The 21,311-nt window shown below is 32.6% G+C and overlaps 2 protein-coding genes across 2 annotated transcripts in view; one reads left to right on the forward strand and one right to left on the reverse strand.

The window, feature by feature from the left end:
- Window positions 1-21,311, forward strand: part of LOC141333750 (MICOS complex subunit MIC19-like) — a 636,840-nt gene that overhangs the window by 75,247 nt on the left and 540,282 nt on the right. The window lies entirely within an intron of this gene.
- The window catches only part of LOC141333334 (uncharacterized), a 54,652-nt gene continuing 45,042 nt past the window's right edge, over window positions 11,702-21,311 (reverse strand). The window contains exon 6 of the mRNA XM_073838316.1: window positions 11,702-11,927. Coding sequence (XP_073694417.1) covers window positions 11,702-11,927 — 226 coding nt within the window. The remainder of the gene's footprint in view (window positions 11,928-21,311) is intronic.

Below are 21,311 nucleotides of genomic sequence, written 5' to 3' on the forward strand. Positions count from 1 at the left end.
CCATCAAATATATTTCTGAAATCAAAATGTATTTAATTAAATTTAGTTAATTTTATTTATTTATTTATTTTATTATAAAATATTATACATACATATATTAAATAGCTAAAAATACTTAAAATATATAAACCAAACAAAACTCTTTCTGAAAAACAAAATGTACCTAATGTAATTTTACTTATTATTTACTTATTTTAGAAATATATTTAAATAGATCAAAATATTACCTATAGAAAACCAAACAAATATATTTTTGAAAGATTTTTTTCTAAATTTTATTATATTTAATTTTATTTCATTTATGTATTACTTTATTTTAAAAAATTGAGCTGTGCTTCACACCGCCAAAAATGTAGCATTATTTCCATATTTTTTTTTTATGATTTTCTGGCATTTAGAAATAGAAGTATTTGAATAATACTCCAAATCAAACCTTATTTCACTGTGACTGTGTGTGCAAAGTTGTGGAAACCAAATAGACATCTTTGATGTGTCAGTGTGGAAAGTGCTGCTATATTTGCTGATTTGACTTGTGTCAGTATTTCAGAATGATATATTTTTGCAGCTCTTTTGAAAAAGGTTTCTGAAAAGTTCTGAAACTTACATGATTTCAGAATACAATGAGCTATGCTATTTCAAAAGGTCAATGAAAATTTGATTTCTCATTATATGGCCCATTAAAAAAACTGCTAACCCTGAGACAATATTTGAGCTTTGTTGTCGCCCACTCACACCCATTATAACAAAAACAACTTTGATGGTGTGACTCGGGTTATTTTCAATCTAAAGCTTATGCACAAAGTGCTTCAACAAAAATACAATAACTGTAAATGCATTTCCCATTTGTGTACACACATAGATAAGACAAGCCAAACAAACATTTTGCCACAGACAGGCATTAAGTTGACTATAATCTAAGCTATTCTTTTAAAAACACAACCAGCGCGATCAACAAAAGGCTTCTTTTGTAAAATGAGCAATAAAAACAGATGCCCAGTGACATTTATCATTCTGGATCTGCTAAGTGAGAATTCAGCTCAGCCCGAAGCAACAGATGGGCTGCATTTCCTCCAGCTCTCTTTCGAAAAAACCTTAGACAGATATAATATGTCAAAAAACTTTTTGGCTTTAATTGCAAGCTCGCCTCTTCCCACACAATCTCCGCTCTCGCACGGCAGGATGACTTCGGCATCATCGCAGCAGACCCCATGGTCAAATTAAACGGGTCGTTTAGAAGGAAGAGTGTCTTGCTGAATATCAATTAGCTGCAGCTGAATAATTAAGAAGAGCAATGTTTTTAATTAGCCGAATACTGCAGAGTTTGAGCTAGCGCGGAACGTACAGACATAACAGGTAAAAGCGTGTGCTGCGTCAGGGAGATATTTTAAAAATTCCTCGTTTCTGTCCCTAATGTCGACTGCTTTGTCATCTGCTCTCCAACGCAAAGTACAGTGACGTTTCGGCAGCTCAAGTTGGGTCTGGAAGGTTCATGCCTTCCCTCATCTCGAACGGAGGTGAACACGGTCTTAATGAAGCGGAAAAAGCGCTCGCAAGCATTGCCCGCGGAGACCCACGCATATGACAACAAATCAAAGCTCTTTGTTAAAAACGGCGTCTCTTTTGCCATGACCTTCGACGGGCAAACCGAACAAGGTCAGAGTTACTCAGGCCCCGGCATCCATCACCAGGAACTCAGTTGCCAGAACAAACTCAGGAGTTCACCCGTCCAGCAGGCACAGGTCGAAGGCCAAATGTCGGGCCACAGCCGGGCTGTTCAGATCTAATTGGCACTGAGAAGAACGGGAACAAAAGTGATAATGAGAGAACGTAAAAGTGTACGCTAGAAGGAAAAAAAGACAGATTTTGTGAGAAGGTTCCAAAAATGTGACCCTGGTTATAAGTAGCATGGGTATTTGTAGCAATAGCCAAAAATACATTGCATGGGTCAAAATTATCAAATTTTCTTCTATGCCAAAAATCATTAGGATATCAAGTAAAGATCACGTTTCATGAAGATATTTAGGTTTTGTTTTTTAGTATTTCGTTTAATTTTATAATTTTATTTCTTTTCATTTTATGATTTAATTTTTTATTCCATTTTAGTTTACTTTTTATTTTATTTAAATTTTCATTAAGATATTAACTAAATATGTTCCATGAAGATATTTTGTAAATTTACTAATTTACTTACTATTTACTTTTTTTCATTTTGTTTTGTATTTTATTTTATTTCATTTAATTGTATTATTTTATTTTATTTAGTATTTTATTTCATTTAATTGTATTATTTTATTTCTTTTCATTTTATGATTACATTTTTTATTTCATTTTATTTCACTTTATATTTTATTTTATTTCTTTTCATTTTATTTTTAATTTTTAGTTTAATTTTTTTCATTATTTTATTTTATTTTATTTCTTTTCACTTTTTTTCATTTTGTTTTATTTATTTTTTTATTTTATTAAATTTTATATTATATTATATTATATTTCATTCTATTTAACTTTGTATTTTATTTTATTTTATTACTTTTCATTTTGTTTTTTATTTTTTATTTTATTTCGTTTTTCAATTTCTTTTTCATTTTTGTTTCATTATTTTATTTTATTTCATTGTATTATTTTATTTTATTTTATTTTATTTCTTTTTATTATTATTTTTTAGTTTTTCATTTAGCTTTATTTTATTTTATTTCCTTTCTTAATTTCATTTTATTGTATTTTTATTTTATTGTATTTCATTTTATTTTATTTTATTTTATTTTAATTATTTTAATTTTGTTTTTTGTTTTTTTCTAGTAAAACTAATCTTCCAGAAACCAAATAGATTTGCTTTCAAATGAAGGCTGAATTTTATTTTTATTTTATTTTTTTTTTTTCATTATTTTTTTAATGATTTATGTTATCACTCAAAGTGGGCATATTTGGTAATATTTGGTGGTCTGATGACCTTAGGAAAGGGACTTAAACAAGTAACAGATAGAAATTGTCATTATTTCAGATTGCTAAGAACTTCATTTGGACAACTTTAAAGGTGATTTTAAAGGAGAATATTTAGACTTTTTTTTGATGATTAATATCTCGCCTACCTGTTTTGGAGCACTCAACGTACATCAACGTACCTGTAACAAGGTCGATTTATGCATGAAAACATGCAAATAAGGAAGTCCTTGAAGATTTTGCACATTTTCAAGCCAACCATTTTTCTCTACGGGACGATCATTCGCCCTCCGGAGACCACATCTTGCTAAAAGGTGTCTGGAAAGCCGGTATATTACCCAGCAGTCTGTGCTGCTATGACAGGAAGGGTCAGTGGGTAATTGAGAGGGATGCTGAACAGAGGTCAGAGGTCATTCTTGCGTAGGCAGAAGGAGTTGACGGCCCCCTGTGTAGGACTGGACATGTCCTCCACTGAGACACAAGGGGAAAAAAATGAACTGTCCTGGCCGAGTCCGGGCCTCATTTTCTGTGAGCAAAGATCAAATTAGCGGTGAACCAGAAGGCCTGTCCTTTACTATTAAAGGGACCAGATACAAAGATTTCCCAATCAGACTTGGTGCCCTACATCCAGACCCCCACTCTACGAATGTCCTAGTACTCTGACACCACCATCGATCCAGTGCCCTAAAACACAGAAGCATGTACATGCTTCTCTGTCCACCTGTCAAGAAGTATCTCCATCCGATCCATATGAACTGACAAAGTCACCCCGTATGCTCATAGACACATATATCAAAATTAGTGTCTGGTCAAGGAATATTGTCATTTAAATATTGTGTATTGTAATCTGAAATACTGCCCATTTATATCTGTTTCTTGTTTAAGTCCCTTTTCAGATCACCAAATATAACCAAATATGCCAACTTTGAGTGATAACATAAATCATTAAAAAATAATAAATAAAATTCAGCCTTCATTTGAAAACAATCTTTTTGGTTTTTGGAAGATTAGTTTTACTACAAAAAAGAAGAAAAAAAAAAGAAAAAAATAATAATTAAATTAAATAAAATAATACAATGAAAAAAATAAAATAAAATGAAAAACTAAACTAAATGAATTATCAAATGATATAATATTATAAAAATAAAAGAAATAAAGTAAAACATAAAAACAAATAAAATACAATAATAAAACAAAATGGAAAAAAACCAAATAAAATAAAAAATAAAATTATAAAATGAAAATAAATTAAAAAAATAAAATACAATGAAATAAAATAAAACAAAATGAAAAAAAAAATCATAAAATGCAAAGATATAAAATGAAATAATACTAAATAAAATAAAAAACCCAAATTAAACAAATGAAAAACTAAATTAAATAATAAAATGAAAAATAAGATAAAATAAAACAATAAAATTAAATCAAATCAAATACTAAATAAAAAATAATATAATACAATGAAATAAAATTTAATGAAAAAATAAAATAAATAAACAATGAAATAAAAATTTACATAATAACATGAATTAAATTAAATTAAATTAAATTAAATAGTAAAACAAAATTTAGAAAATGAAATAAAATAAATAAAATTTTAATAAAACGAAATGAAATAAAATAAAATAATAAAATGAAATGAAATAAAATAAAATACTGAATACAATAATGAAATAAAATAAAATAAAAGCTAGCTAGCTAACACCACAACTGAATAAGGCCCAAAACAATTTTCCCCTCCTCATCCACTTTCATACATAGAAATAAAGTTTATAATACAAATGTTATTTTTAATCATGTGTCTTCAATATGAACAGCCAGGTCAGTATTCATTTTTTTTACATGAATTACATGAATCTAATGTGACATTCTGCATAATTGCGTGCTTGATTTACCCTTGCTGTAAAAATAAAGGACAGTGGAAACAGTCCGTAATGCGATAATGTGTCAGACCTCTGTATATAAGGCTTTTACTGATATTTATTATTTACTGATATTTTACTGATTTTATTATTCATGAATAAAAAATTTTGTTTAAAAAGTATTATATTATAAAAATAGGTATTCTAAAAATATTTAGAATTTTAATAAAATTTTATAATATTTGTGTATTAATTATATAATGTTAGTAATCATTTAAACAGTAAAATAGTTTAAATTCATGCAATTTAATCATTTTTATTATTCACGTCATTAAAAATGAATTTGCTCTTTTTTGCTGTTCAGACTAAATAAAATTTGATGCGAACAAACTAAAAAATGTTGACTGCGAGCACAGCATTTGGAACTTTGACTGGCAGTGTGGGCGCAGCCTAATTTTTCCATATGCTAAATGGCTGCACGTGTCATTGAGGTTTAAAGCCCATGCCACTGGTCTGTGCCAGGCCAGCTGTCGTTGTATGGGTCAAGCTCGGACCAACCTGATCACACAGTTTGATTAATTGACTGATCAGCAGCCTGAGGTATTAACTGATGGCTAAAGCATTTTTCAGCTTGTGTTATCTCTGCTGAGGCCATATGGGGAAAACCATGGGGAAATCAAATCATCAGTCACGTTCATGGAGAGCGGTCTCTAAGGAGGGCTAAGCCATCTATTACCACCGAGAGAGAACAGCCGAATAAAGAGAAGCGAGACACCCCTGCAGACAGAGAGGAGCAGAGGTAGACAATAGAGCGGAGATCCAGGACAAAACAAAAGAGCGTTCCTCTCTCTAATATCCAACTAGAGGACACGAAGGCACCCAAAAGGCAGAACAACTGCCTTTGGAATAAAGCTCTCCCTCAAGGGAATGAGGGAACAAATAAGAGGGGAGAGAGAATGGGAGAGACACAAAGACCGAGAGAGAGGGTCAAGGTAAACCCGAGATACATAATTGAGAGAAAAAGAAAGAGAAATGTGTGGCTGCCCTTCAGACATGCAGTTGACTTTGGAATTCATGCTGATGGTGACCACATGACTTCTGTGTGTATGACCTAAGTCAGGCGGTACTGTAACAAAATGGAGCTGTTTACATATTCATGTCCGCTGGGGCTTTCTGGGTAAAGGAGGGCTGCCCTTGGTATCTCCCAGTCAACTTTATTTCCATGGCAGCTCAAGGTGAGTCTTGTTTGACCATATCTGTGTAACCGGTCTTTTTTTTTTTTTTTTTTTTTTTTACCTGAAGAAGGGAGTCGCCAGAATATCAAAGAGTCGGGAACAAAACAAAACCCCTTGGTTCAAAACAAAACAAAAAACGCTGAACAAATTAAAACAAATCAAACCAAACCTCAAGACAAAAACAACAAACAAAACAACAAACTAAACTCCTTGGCCCAAAACAAAATGACAAACTAAACTCCTCGGTGCAAAAAAAAAAAGGTAGACAAAACACAAACCAAAAACAAAACGAAATAAAACCAAATCAAACCACACACACAAAAAAGACAAACTTGTTCCAAAAAAAGCTAAACAAAACAAAACACAAACCAAACTGCAAAACAAAAACAAAACACAAACCACAAAACAAAAGAAAAACCAAATCAAAATCAAAACAAACCAAAACAACTGCTAAACAAACATAAACCAAACCTCAAAACAAGTGACAAAATAAACTCTGCACAAAAAAGACAAAATAAACCCCTTGGTCCAAAACAAACCCAAAAATGGTGAACAAAACAAAACACAAACTGCAAATCAAAAAATAAAAACAAAACTAATAATAAACCAAACTAAACCACAAACCATATAACAAAACCAAATCACACTACACACAAAACAAAACAAAACCCAAACAAACTAAACCCCTTGGTCCAAACCAAAAAATGCCAAACAAAACAAAAACAAAACAACTAATTAAACCCCTTGGTGCAAAACAAAACAAGAAATGTTAAACAAAACAAAAACCAAAACTAACCGCAAATCAAAAACAAAACACAAACCGCAAACCAAAGACAAAGCACAACAAAACAACAACAAAAAAAGCTAAACAAACAAACCAAAATAAAAATAAAAAACTGAACAGCAAACTAAACTCCTCGGCACAAAACAAAATGACAAAATAAACCCCTCGGTGCAAAACAGAACAAAAAAATGGTTAATAAAACAAAACACAAACCAAACCACAAACCAAAAACAAAACCAAATCAAACCACACACAAAAAAAACAACAAACTAAACCCCTAGGTTTAAAACAAAACAAAAAAAGCCAAACCAAACCGCAAAATAAAACAACAAACTGAACCCCTTAGTGAAAAACAAAACAAAAAATGCTAAACAAAACACAAACCTCAAAAGAAAACAAAAGAAAAACCAAAACAAACAAAAAAAAGGCTAAACAAACATGAACCAAACTAAACCTCAAAACAAAAAATAAAATGACAAACTAAACTCTTTAGCGCAAAACAAAACAAAATGACAAAACAAACCCTTCAGTGTAAAACATAAAAAACTGGTAAACAAAAATAAACAAAATACAAATCAAACACAAAACGCAAACCAAAAAACTAAACAAAACCGCAAACAAAAACAAAAAAACAAACAAATCAAAACCCCAAGCAACCCCCCCCAAAAAAAACAACAACAACAAAGTGCTAAACAAAACAAAACAAACTAAACTGCAACAGAGAAAAACTAAACACAAACTAAAAACAAAACAAAAAAACTAAATGACAAACTAAACCCCTCGGTGAGAAACAAACAAAAATAGCTAAACAAAACACAAACCAAAATGCAAAACAATAACGAAACAAAACAAAACAAACTAAAACTAAAAACTGGTTTAACTTTGGTTGAAGTTAACTAAAATGTTTAATTCTATTGAACGTATATTGTAACTTTTAAAGAAAAATGTGTAGAAATATGAATTAATATTGAAAATCAAAAATTTCATGGCAGACCATATTTAAGACCTATGTCATAGAATTAAGTTAAAAACCCCTGGCAACCACTCAAAACAATCTAGCAACTGCACAGCAACACACTAAAGGCCAAAATATTTCAGAATTCATTCCAGGTTATTCTTAGAGACACACTTGTGCATACACACAAAAAGTGGGAGTGAGAATTTAGATTGTGCTAAAAGATTCTACTGCAGATCTGTGACCGGTGGCAGGACAGTAACTCCCACGTGGTCGCTCTCTCTGTGCTCACATTTGGGCATCTTCCCAATTAAAGGCAGATAAACAGCAGGGCTGTGCTCTCACCACACTCTCAGCAATTATCTGCATGCCTCAATTCACTGTGGAAAGTGTTGTCTTCATTTGCAAAAACATGTTTTTTTTTACTATTTTGCTAATGCAGATGACATGGAAACAAAATGAAACTGAGGCAGCTGGTAGCAGCAAGTCCACAAAGAATGAATCAAGGGTGAATAAAGCCAATGTCAATATGGGCATTAGTGGAAATCTAATTATGGCATTTGTCCATCTGGAGAAACCTCATGAACTGGTCCATTCGCATCCGAGTACAGCCCTTTTCACCCAAAGACACATGTTCAATCATGTTTACTATGTAAATTTAGGAAGGGATAATGTACAGTCGGCCAGTCATTATCGGAGAATGAACCCCGGCGGGGGAGCAGGGGTCTTAAATCACCCTGAAAGGGTTTATTTTGCCATAACGACCGTCTGACTGTACATTATCCTGCTTATTAAATGTCTACTTACCAAATAAATGAATAAATAAATTGACTTGAAACATTGATTTGAGGTAAATTATTTAATTATGTGGGAAAAAAGAGACTGCGGAGCAGAAGACAAGAAAAAAACTATTTAAATCATCAAAAATAAACTTCTGCATTCATTAGAGAAAAAAATATTTATGCGCAGGATAAATCCCAAAATTTATTCCAAAACTGACCAATCAGAACTTTTCAGAAATTAATAATAGACATAGCTGCAAGCAGCAATTAAGGGGCCAAACACAACAGAGACAAAATTACTGTCTTTAATTACTCAATAAAGAACCCAACCAAAACTCTGCAGTATGGTAGCTATCCAGGAGCAGGACTGGAGAGCCCACATTTGTTGATACAGCATTTTACTACAAAACTCAAAATGGCTGACGCCCAAAAAGCCCATAGGAAAATTAGGAATCGTTTGGTATGCTGTTCCAAACCTAATAAGACCTATCTTCTGATTTGTGGCCAACTGGTCAGAAGTTATAAGCAGAAATGTCCAGTTTTTATATATTTTGAGCAGTAAGTGGCACTGTGCCGAAACTACTTATGAGCCCCCAGGACAGGCTTGTTATAACATATACTAAGTTTGGTCAGAATTGCGGAGATATAGACTTATGTCCAATTTTGCACAAACTTCATCAAATTCGCTAACACATTTTACGAGATTTGGTTTGGTATATCAAAAGCTTTTGATAACTTTCTTTGAAGATGATCTGAGCCAATTTTGGTGAAAATCGGACAAACCATCTAGGATGAGTTTGAAAAAGTAGATTTAAAAAAAAATCTAAATTGCAAAAATTTTGCCAAATATAGATTTAAATTGTGGTATGCTTTCGACTGGTATGAGCTAAGGAATCAGAGAAAAAAATAGCTTTTAGATCTAATAGTTCAAAAGTTATTAGCAGAAAAATGAGTGCAAATTTGGCCTATTGGTGGCGCTAGAGACTCCAAATTTGCTGTACTTAATGATGAGACTATCCTCTATCTGTGTGCCAAATTTCATAACTTTAGAGGAAGCCTTTCTATAAGCGCATTTGTAAAATACAGTATTTTACTACAAAATTTGAAATGAACGCTCAAAATGGCTGATATAAGAAAACTATTTAAATCATTTAAATCGCTATGCTGATTTTTGGTCAAACTGTTGAGAAATTATAAATAAAAAAAAAGGATTTTTTAAATATCTAATGTAATACCAATATGTAAAATACATATTAAGTCTGGTCAAAATCCGCTAAAGTGCTGTGCGTCCATTTCTGTGCGAATTTTGTCAAATTCGTTAACACGCTTTACGAGAATGGTTTAGTCTGTCGGAAATCTTTTGATAACTTTTTGCCAACATTGTCTGAAGATCATCTGAGGCAATTTTGGTGAAAAATCTGACAAACCAGCTAGGACGAGTTCAATTTTTTTTCCACATAATTCAAAATTAAGAAAAATCTTGACCCATAGCAATAACATTTTGGTATGCATTTGACTTAGCATGAGCCATCTTGAGGAATCAGAGGGAAAAAAAAGAATTTTACAGTTCAAAAGTTATTAGAAGAAATGTGACTCAAATTTGGCCTATTGGTGGCGCTAGAGAGTTTGAGTTAGAAACTCCAAATTTGCTGTGGCTATTCATGAGACTATCCTCTATCCGTGTGCCGAATTTCATAACTTTCCCACAAGCATTTCTATAAGATTCATAACAATGCGCTAAGCGTTTGTAAAACACAGCATTTTACTACAAAATTTAAAATGATCGTTCAAAATGGCTGATACAAGAAAATTGTTTAAATCATTTAAATTGTATGCTGCTTTTTGGTCAAATTGTTGATAAATTATAAACAAAAACATATTTTTTATATATTTTGACCAGTAGGTGGTGCTATGATAGAACTACTCAAGTGTCCTTAGGTCATGCTTAGTATAATACATATTACGTTTGGTCAAAATCTGCTAAAGCGCTGTGAAAGATATAGCCTCATGCCCATTTCTGTGCGAATTTCGTCTAATTCGTTAACACGCTTTACGGGAATCGTTTGATCTGTCGGAAATCTTTTGATAACTTTTTGCCAACATTGTCTGAAGATTTTTGGTGGAAAATCAGACAAACCATTTAGGATGAGTTAAAAAATTTAGCTTTTTCGCATAATTGAAAACTGAGAAAAATCTTGACCCATAGCAATTAAAATTTTGGTATTGACTCAGCATGAGCCATCCTGAGAAATCAGATTAAAAAAGAATTTTGTTTCTAGACCTTACGGTTCAAAAGTTATTAGCAAAAATGTGACTTAAATTTGGCCTATTGGTGGCGCTAGAGAGTTTGAGTTAGAAACTCCAAATTTGCTATGGCTAATCATGAGACTATCCTCTATCTGTGTACTGAATTTCATAACTTTCCCACAAGCGTTTCTATAAGATTCATAACAATGCACTTGATCGCTCAAAATGACTGATATAAGAAAATTATTTAAATCGTTTAAATCAGTATGCTGCTATTTTGTCAAACTGTTGAAAAATTAAAAACAATAAAGTACTTTTTTTAATATCTTTTGACCAGTAGGAATTTTGAATTTCTAGACCTTATGGTTCAAGCAGAAATGTGGTCAAATGTGTCCAAAATGACTCCAAATTTGATAATAGTTAATACTAAGACTGTCCTCTATCGGTGTGCCAAATTTGATAACTTTCCTGCAAGAGGTTCTGTGGGCTATAAGAAAATAAGAAATAAGAAAACTAATGGATACTAAATATACTAACCACTACAGACACTTCAACCTTCATTTTTATGCCAATGAATATTTCTCCAATTCAGTGTCCTTCACCTCAGTACCAAGTCAAAATATACCTTTGTTCATTGTACTTTTCACAATGCTTCCGGCAAACTTTAATTGCAAATCTACTCTCGTAATGAAGTGTGATAATCAAGGATTAGGGCGGTGGATAAGGAAAGCCCAGATCATAACAGTTATATTCCACTTATTTCAGTCTTTCTGGAACTCTGCCACCTTTGCCGAGAAAGTGTTTTTTCCCCCTCATTTTATATAAGTCAGTTTCAAGATTTAAAATGAGGTCTAAAAATAGCAGTGTTTTCAAATACCTTCTCTCTAGGGGCACGGCTACATGCAGAAACCCTCCTGTTGCCTTTTGGGCTGTAAATTGACTTCACAAGCTGCTCTGTCAGAAAGCAGCTTTCCTGACACCTGCTGCCATCCATCAATCCAACCCTGGCCGTAGCTCGTGGAAACGGGCGGCCGACTGAGCCAATTAGCTGCCGGGGTGAGCGCCGGGCACCGGTGCCAACTGGAGACCCAGCCAATTAGGGCCAGTTTCAGAACACTGGCACTGCATGTGGGCAGCAAAGGCTACAGAACTCAGTGAACAAGGGGGAATCAGCAGGGAGCCCAAGCTGAGGGAAAACAGACACCGAAACGCACACACACAAAGCGGGATTGTACGTTACACACCTAATTTACTGAAACTGAAACCAGCCATCCTAACACCCACATATTCACATGCTCAACATACACGGTTAGTCTTAGATTACCATAAATCCAAAAAAATACGGAAGTCTACCTCAGTGCATTGGCACAACATTATTTTGCAAAGTCACAAATTGCATCTATTGTTGGCACACTGATCCTAGTTTGCACGCACTGCCATTACAAAGCTATTTGATATAACAGTGTTGGGGGAAACATGTTACAAGTTACAGTACATGCTGCATAATCAGACAGCTTTTTCCCAATTAATAGAGTCAAATAATCTAGTGAACAACTATTTAATTTATTTACTGAAAAATAGAGCATGTAAATGCTACGGATTTAAAGAAATAAAATATAAATAATTTTACAATTAAATATTATTAAATCAACTGTTTATTTAAATAAACAAAGACAAATTATATAATTATTAATAATTTAATTGTTTGTTGTTTTAAATAATTAAATAAATAAATTAGTGCTGTCAAATGATTAATCACAATTAATCGCATCCAAAATAAAAGTTTTTGTTTACATTAATATATGTGTGTACAGTGTATATTATTGTATGTGTATATATAAATACACACACATGCATGTATATATTTAAGGAAAATATGTTACGTTTATATATTACATATATTTATATAGAATATAAATTACTTGAATTTAAATATACACATAAATATATATGTAATATATATATGTAATATAATACAAATATTTTAGAAATATATACTGTATTATATACAAAATATATGTGTGTGTATTTATATATACATAATAAATATACACAGTACACATATATTATGTAAACCTAAACTTTTATTTTGGATGCGATTAATTGTTTGACAGCACTAAAATCAAGATCAATCAATTAATCAATCAATAAACAACTAATGTAAATAAATTTAATCTAAATAACTGTACAATTAAATATTATTGAATCAACTGTTTAAATAAACAAATACAAATTATATAATTACTAATAATTTAATTGCTTGTTATTTTTGTTTTGTTGTTTGTTGCCTTAAAGAAATTAATTAATCAAATCAATCAAAATAAATAATAAAATATAAAGATAAATAACACTCCCAATGTAAAAAAAAAAAAAAATCATGCTTCCAACCTTTCAATTCAATGTTTCACAAAATAACTTTTATTTACACAATTTCTTCAAATTATTCTCTGCACAAGCTTACATAGCCTTAATTATTAATATTTTTCAAGAATCAGAGACTTTGTAGACATTTATGTTTGTCCAGAGCAGTGAATCTGCCCACTGTTTTTGATATCATGAACAAAAATTTCATATGTCCTTCAAGTTTTTTGGTTTTGCTCGATATTTTCACATTTTCTTCCATCCTCACAGTGGTTATATGATGTTGAGATCAACTCAGAACAACTGGGAGACTCTAACAGCATCAAAAAAGGCTGCAAACAATCACTGATGCTTGAGAAAGCAAAACAAGATTAAAAACCAAGGTTATGTAAACTTGAACAGGATAGTGTAAATCAAGTTATTTTGTCTTGCGGAATATATGCAAACATGCTGTTATCTATTAAACAGACTGAAAATCTTACAAATTCCACAAGGACTATGTAAACTTATCAGCACAAGTGCATAAGAAACCCCAACCTGCATGAATACTAACACATCTCCGTTTATACTCCAGATCACACACACACACACACACACACACACACACACACACACACACACACACACACACACACACACACACACACACACACACACACACACACACACACACACACACACACACACACACACACACACACACACAAAACATCCTGCTTTTTTTCCACACTTAAGACTAAAGATGAAGAAAACTCATTTCTCAGACCTCTTGAGCAAGGTAAAGACATTTTTTCCCTCCCCAAATACCACCTACTAGTACATCCAATCCAAAAACCAGCAAGTCCTCTTTAATACCTGGGAAATTAAATTGTGGGGTATTATCAGTCAGGGCCAGTCAGCTGTATCTAAAATGTAACAGCGTTTGAAGCACGCAGATTTGCAAGGGGGACGCGTGCTATGGCTGGCGCTATTTGAAGGCCGTCGGAAAGAAGAGAGAAAGAGAGAGGGAGGTTGGGGAGGGAGACATTTGTACTCTTGAAATACAAGCTTAACTGAAGTGGCGTCTACAGACCATCCAACCATCAAATAAAAACATAATAGGTAGAGCTGATTGCAGAAGCAGAAAACTCGATTTGAGATCAGAGGGAGTAAAAAAAGGCAAAAAGTTTAAAGTATCAACTGATATTGAAGTAATACCGTTTTGTCAAAAGTCCAGTCAATTTAATAGTCAAGTTAATAAATAAAAATAATTAAAGGATTAGTTCACTTCCAGAACAAAAATGTACAGATAAATGTACTCACCCCCTTGTCATCTAAGATGTTCATGTCTTTCTTTCTTCAGTCGTAAAGAAATTATGTTTTTTGAGAAAAACATTTCAGAATTTCTCTCTTTATAATGGATATGTATGGTGCCCAGAAGTTTGAACTTCGAAAATGTAGTTTAAATGCAGTTTCAAAGGGCTCTAAACGATCCCAGCTGAGGAAGAAGGGTCTTATCTAGCAAAACGATTGGTTATTTTCGAAACAAATAAACAATACAATACAATAGGGTATGTCAATACAGTCAATACAGTGACTGAAACTCCGATCTCGTTTTCTTCCCCAACTTCAAAACCGTCCTACATCGCTGCAGAAGTACAGACCCAGTGTTTACAAAGCGAACATACAAAGAAGATCAAATAGCATTGTAGGACGATTTTGAAGTTGAAGACGAAAACGAGATGGGAATTTTACTTTAGACTACATATGCGCATTGCTGAGATGAGACAAGACATTTGAGGTTAAAAAGTATATAAATTGTCAATTTGTTTAGAAAATACCCAATCGTTTCGCTAGATAAGACACTTCTTTCTCAGCTGGGATCATTTAGAGCCCTTTAAAGCTGCGTTTAAACTATTTTGGAAGAAACTTGTGGGCACCATACACATCCATTATATAGAGAGAAATCCTGAAATGATTTCGTCAAAAAACTATTTCTTTACGACTGAAGAAAGAAAGACATGAACATCTTAGATGACAAGGGGTGAGTACATTATTTGTACATTTTTGTTCTGGAAGTGAACTAATCCTTTAATAAGAATCAATAAAAGGAATAAATTAATCATGACTAATTACAGTACAAATGAAACATTTCAAAAGTATTCATATACCATTAAAGGGAAAATTCTGTCATTAATTACTCGACCTGATGTCGTTCCAAACCTATAAGACCTTTGTTCATCTTCACAACACAAATGAAGATATTTCTGATGAAATCTGAGATAAAGTCATTATTTTGGTTTTCTTTGTGCACAAAAATACTAAATTTTTGGGTCATAAGAGTGTCAGTTGCATTGCTGTCTATGCAGGGTCAAAAAGCTCTTGGACTTCATCAAAAATATCTAAATTTGTGTTCCGAAGATGAACAAAGTTGTTATGAGGGTGAATAATTAATGACAGAATTTTCATTTTTGGATGAACAATCCCTTTAACTTTAAGATGACTGCCATATTGTAAACAAGTGCTCATGAAACAATTACCACAAGAACAAACCTTATTTATTTCTTTTAAAGCATGATAATTATTTTTTACTGTGGCTCAAGTGTTAGTTAAGTGTTAAATAAGTGATTAATACTTTGGCACGATGTTTGAGATGCAAGAGCTTTGCACAATCAGATAATTGCGAAACACTTTCGGGCGACTGCAAAAACAACAATCCCTGGTGATTTGCAGGGTGAGAAAATGTCAGGCATTTTATGCTTTCTTAGGCGCGCATTTAAGGAGCTTTTGCAAGACTGTCTGTTCTTTTGTCTCAACAAATCATGTCGCCAGCCATCGAATAAGTTGCATCGGTCACTGGGTTGGAGATTGATGACTCTGCGTTTGATTGAAATGTTCGCCCCAGGGTTTGCCGGAGTCTGAATGAAATGATATGCGTTGTGATTGATTGGCTGTCCTGAAAGACCGCTGGAGGGCCAGAGTCAGTGAAACCCAAACACTAGCAGACTTGACGAGTTTATTAATGTCTAGAATCGCTGACAGCATGTATGGTCGAAGAGATACACGCGAACTTCTCATCACAGTGCAGAAATCACAAAATGTCATTGCAATGAGCAAGTTCGACATACTCAACAGGTCTATAGGGAAAAATGACACCCTACTTGGAAGTCTAAAGAAATACAAGCTATTATAAGTGTCAAATAACGTCCACCAAACAAGCTGACAAACCAAAATCCTGAAGTGCAAAACAAGATGGCTTACCACATAAGTGTACACTGCAAGCACTTTCAAAAGCTAGCAAAACTCAGGGTCTTACAGCTGAAGAAAACAGAGATTTGCTACTAAGCTGGTGGGCTTGGAGGAAAATGATTTATGGTTTCAGGTAGAGTCAGCGCAGTGTTTGAGAAGAAGGACAGCCATCGGAACAGCGACCTCAGAGCTCTTGGCTTGGGCGAGATAATTGGAGAGGCTAATTTGGGCGTGCGAAGACTGTTCCCGGAGAATGCAGCCGGCGCTAGCACTCAGCACTGCTATTGTACGTGACAAACAGTGTCTGAAGTCCAGAGCATGGTGTGAATTCTGATGAGAGTGGGATCGATATCTCCTTGAACGGGGAGAGGAAAAATAAAACGCTCATAGAGCAGCACTGGTCAGCTTAATAGTTCACAACCTTTGAAATACAAGCTGTTTTTCTCAGGCATTAGGCTCCAGTCGACTCTGAAAAGCAAAACCTGGAAATGTGGTTTTCAATTGGTTGCCAAAATAGATTTTTGGAACCCTGTATTAAATAATCACAATGTAACTGCAGCGATTCTGTTGGCGACAAAATTACACAACATTGTGATGATTGCATGCACCATTAAGTTTCCAATAAACTGTATCATTAGATTTGTTTTGAAATTCCACATTTTAGTCTATTACTAATATGAGAGAAAGAAGATAAATGTTTTTTTTAAGAATATCTGCTTAAAACAGCATTATAGTTGGTCATTTTTTTTAAATTGTCAGTACTTAATTATTTAAAGTCTCTGCATATAATTTTTTGGTCAAACTTTAGTTTAAGGACCAATTCTCATTCCGAAGTTAAAAAGCTTAGAAACTGCCAGAAATAAATAAATAAAATAATAATTACTAATTTGAATTAATACTACTTGAATTAATACTAATTAATACCTCCACTAAAATAATACTACTCATATAATTATTTATTACTTTGATTAAGGGTGTATTAAGTTGATCAAAAGTGACAGTATATTTAAAATATTTTAAAAAAACAGAATTTCTATTCATCAAAGAATCCAGCAAATTCTGACTTACTTTATTTACATAGCAGTTTTTGGGGAAAAAAAGAATAATAATAAAATCTATAAATAAATAATAACAATAAATAAATAAATAAATAAGCAACACTACTTTACAAAATTTTGGGATCACTAAGATTTTTTTTTAATTCAGCAAGGACACATTAATTTGATCAAAAGTGACAATAAATACATTTTATAATGTTACCAAAATAAAAAAAATCTATTATAAAAAAAATGCTGTTCTTTAAAACTTGCTATTCAATGAAAGAAATATAACACAGTTTTTATAAAAATTGAAAAAATTGAGTTATTTTAAATTAAAAACAATAATACTCTCACGATATACTTTTGATAAAATAAAATTAGCCTTGGTGAACATAAGAAACTTCTTTCAAAAACCTTAATGACCCCAAACTGTTGAATGGTAGTGTGTATGTACATTTTTTTAGTACGTAAAATTATCAATCATCAAATTTCAATATAAATAGCTAATAAAACATACAAACATACATAATAAAGACAGAAATACTTAGATATTTTGGTAACACTTTACAATAAGGTTCTATTAGTTAATATTAACTAGCATGAACAAACAATGAAAAATACATTTATTACACAATTTTTTAATCTTTGTGAATGTTAGTTAATGTTAATGTTTAAGGAGAAGTTCACTTTCAGAACAAAAATGTACAGATAATGTACTCACCTCCTTGTCTCTAAGATGTTCATGTCTTTCTTTCTTCAGTCATAAAAAATGATGTTTTTTGAGGAAAACATTTCAGGATTTCTTTCCATATAATGGACTTCTATGGTGCCCCCGAGTTTGAACTTCCAAAATGCAGTTGAAATGCAGCTTCAAAGGGCTCTAAATGATCCCAGCCGAGGAAGAAGGGTCTTATCTAGCGAAACATTTACAATTTATATACTTTTTAATCTCTACACAGAGTACACACAGAGCTAGACAAGACAAGCTTTTGAGGTTAAAAAGTACATAAACTGTAATATTTTAGAAAATAACAGATCATTTTGACAGATTAGACCCTTCTTTCCTCAGCTGTGATCGTTTAGAGCCCTTTGAAGCTGCATTTTGGAAGTTCAAACTCGGGGGCACCATAGAAGTCCATTATATGGAGAGAAATCCTGAAATGTATTCCTCAAAAAACATAATTTCCTTACGACTGAAGAAAGACAGACATGATCATCTTGGATGACATGGGGGTGAGTACATTATCTGTACATTTTTGTTCTGAAAGTGAACTACTCCTTTAATTCAACTTTTGATTTTAATTATGCATCAGTAAATGTTAAAATTTACATTAGCTAAGAATAATACATGCTGTAGAAGTATTGTTCATTCTTAGTTCATGTTAACTAAAGAATCGTATTGTAAAGTGTTACTGATTTTTTTTTTTTTTTTTATCTTTCTCTACTTCTAAATACAAGCTACTATAAAGATCCAAAAGCAAACCATCAAGACGTTTAGGACCCAGCAGAGTTCTAAAGACAAAGTCGAGGAGATCCGGTTGTCCATATGACCTGCCTCTGCTTAGCTTGCTCAAACCCAAGAGAGAACACGACTAATACCGTAGGAACCCAGTGGCCCGTGTAAATGTCCCTTGAGTGAGTGTGTACATCGCCCGGCTAATGCATTTGTAAAGCAAACTGCAGAAACCCTGAAGTGTGGCACTGCGGCTCTTACTCGCAGTAAGAACGCATTTCAAAAGCCTGATTGATGTTTAATGATTGAACGCCTTGCAGTCAGGCAGAAACGCGCTCAGAGGAAGGAGCTAGGACAAAGGACTTAACAAATCATCTTTGAAAGGTCCATCTATTCAAAGTGTGCTGAGAGCAGCAGAACCATGTACTAACCCAGCAAGGACTTTCAAACACTTATTGATGTTTTGGAGGCAATTTAAACTCATTTCAATTTCCAATTACTAACAGGTTGAACATTACTTTGTGATAAAAGAATAACGTATTGATCGGTCCACTATATCTTGCGAGTGTGTCATGTTTATTAAACATATTCTCACGTTGGTGATGTGTAAATCAATTTTTTAATTCAGCAATGAGGTCATTTACATGCAAAAATGATTGACCTACACCTGCTGCTAAGCAAAAAGACATCGAGCCACAGCCTGAAATCAAAAAACTGTTGGGTGGGAAAAACAACAAGTGTTGAAGGTGCCTAGAAAGTCCCATTTGCGGTTGAAAACCGGGAGATTACAATGAAAGTGTGGCAGGTTAGTCTCCAGCCTTTCACGAGGGGAAAAAAATCATTTCAAGGAGAAAAAAGAAATAAAAAGAAAAGAGTTTTATGATGGCACTGTCAGAACAGATGATTACATGAGAAAAAGCGGCATGAATCTGGCGATAACCCTTCAAATTCTATTAAAGAAGCTCTGCTCAAAGAAGAACTCAAAATTGAGAGGGATGAAATGTATGTGATGATGTCCGTGAGTGAAATTTTTCCGTTAAGAGAAAAAGACAAGAACCTGTCCAACTAATTTTCCAGTGTGTGTGTGTGTGTGTGTGTGTGTGTGTGTTCATTTCAAACTGAAAGGAAAAGGCACATCTCAAGACATGTCTAGTTCTCCTCATTGATCCATATTATTTATTTACACCTACATGTCTATTTCCTGAATGCTTGCCAAGCATTGAAAAGTGCAAAACACGCAAGACTAAATACTCATAACGCAATTAAAGCATCAAGGAATATGTTCAACCATCTACAGAGCTGAACTGTTAACATATGCAATATTTTACAATTTTACAGATCCTAAGAAGTGTTACATAGCCAGACCTCGGACTGATCTTCCACAATTCAGCTTAATCTGGCCAAGAAATACCCAATTTGACAGGAATATATATTTTAAAGGATTCCCGGTTAATCGGTTAGTAATATTTGTTTAATATTTTAGTACTCTCAGCAAGCAGCAGAAGACACCAAAAATTAGAAAAAAATAGGCTCATCAACTAGAATTGCCACATATATAAAATTTCATAATTATAAAACAAAATTATAAAATATTTTGTTTAAAATAATCATTCATTCATTAAACTATTGTTAAATGCTACAAGTATTTAAATTTAGGCATAATTTTAAGCAACACTTTTAATGTACGAGCCGAGGTACAAAATTTTAATGTTATTAAATAATTTGTGTTTTTAAAGAATAACGATGGCAAAGATAATCTAAATGTAGAAAAAAAACCTGAAAAAATGCATGTGCACAATAAAATATCTATATGTGATTATTTGATCAAAAATCCAGAAAAAACGGCGAAATATTATTTAAATGTAAAATAACTGTTTTCTATGTGAATATATTTTAAAATGTAATTTATTCCTGTGATATATTAAACTGATAAAACTGTTTTAAATAAATGCTGTTCTTCTTATTATTAATCAAAGAATCCTGAAAAAGAAAATCACAGGTTCCAAAAAATTATTAAGCAGCACAACTGTTTCCAACATTGATAATAAAAGTAATAAATTAGCATATTAGAATGATTTCTGAAAGATCATGTAACACTGAAGACTGGAGGAACGGCTGGTAAAAGTTCACAGGAATAAATAATATTTTAAAATATATTAAAATAGAAAACCATTATATTAAACTGTAATAATATTACACAATATTACATTTTTTCTGTATTTTTAAACAAATAAATGCAGCCTTGATGAGCATAAGAGAATTCTTAAATTCAAAATTTTGATGAAATCCCAAAATATGATGATATTTGTATAGCCATAACTAAGAAAACTACACAGAATTTACTTCTGGATATCTAATTGAAGTGTATAAAACAAAAGTATCTACAATGAGCTGAAGAACACAGCAGAAATAGCATCCATATCT

Source organism: Garra rufa, chromosome 4 (genome assembly GCF_049309525.1).
Source record: "Garra rufa chromosome 4, GarRuf1.0, whole genome shotgun sequence".
Classification (NCBI taxonomy): Eukaryota; Metazoa; Chordata; class Actinopteri; order Cypriniformes; family Cyprinidae; genus Garra; species Garra rufa.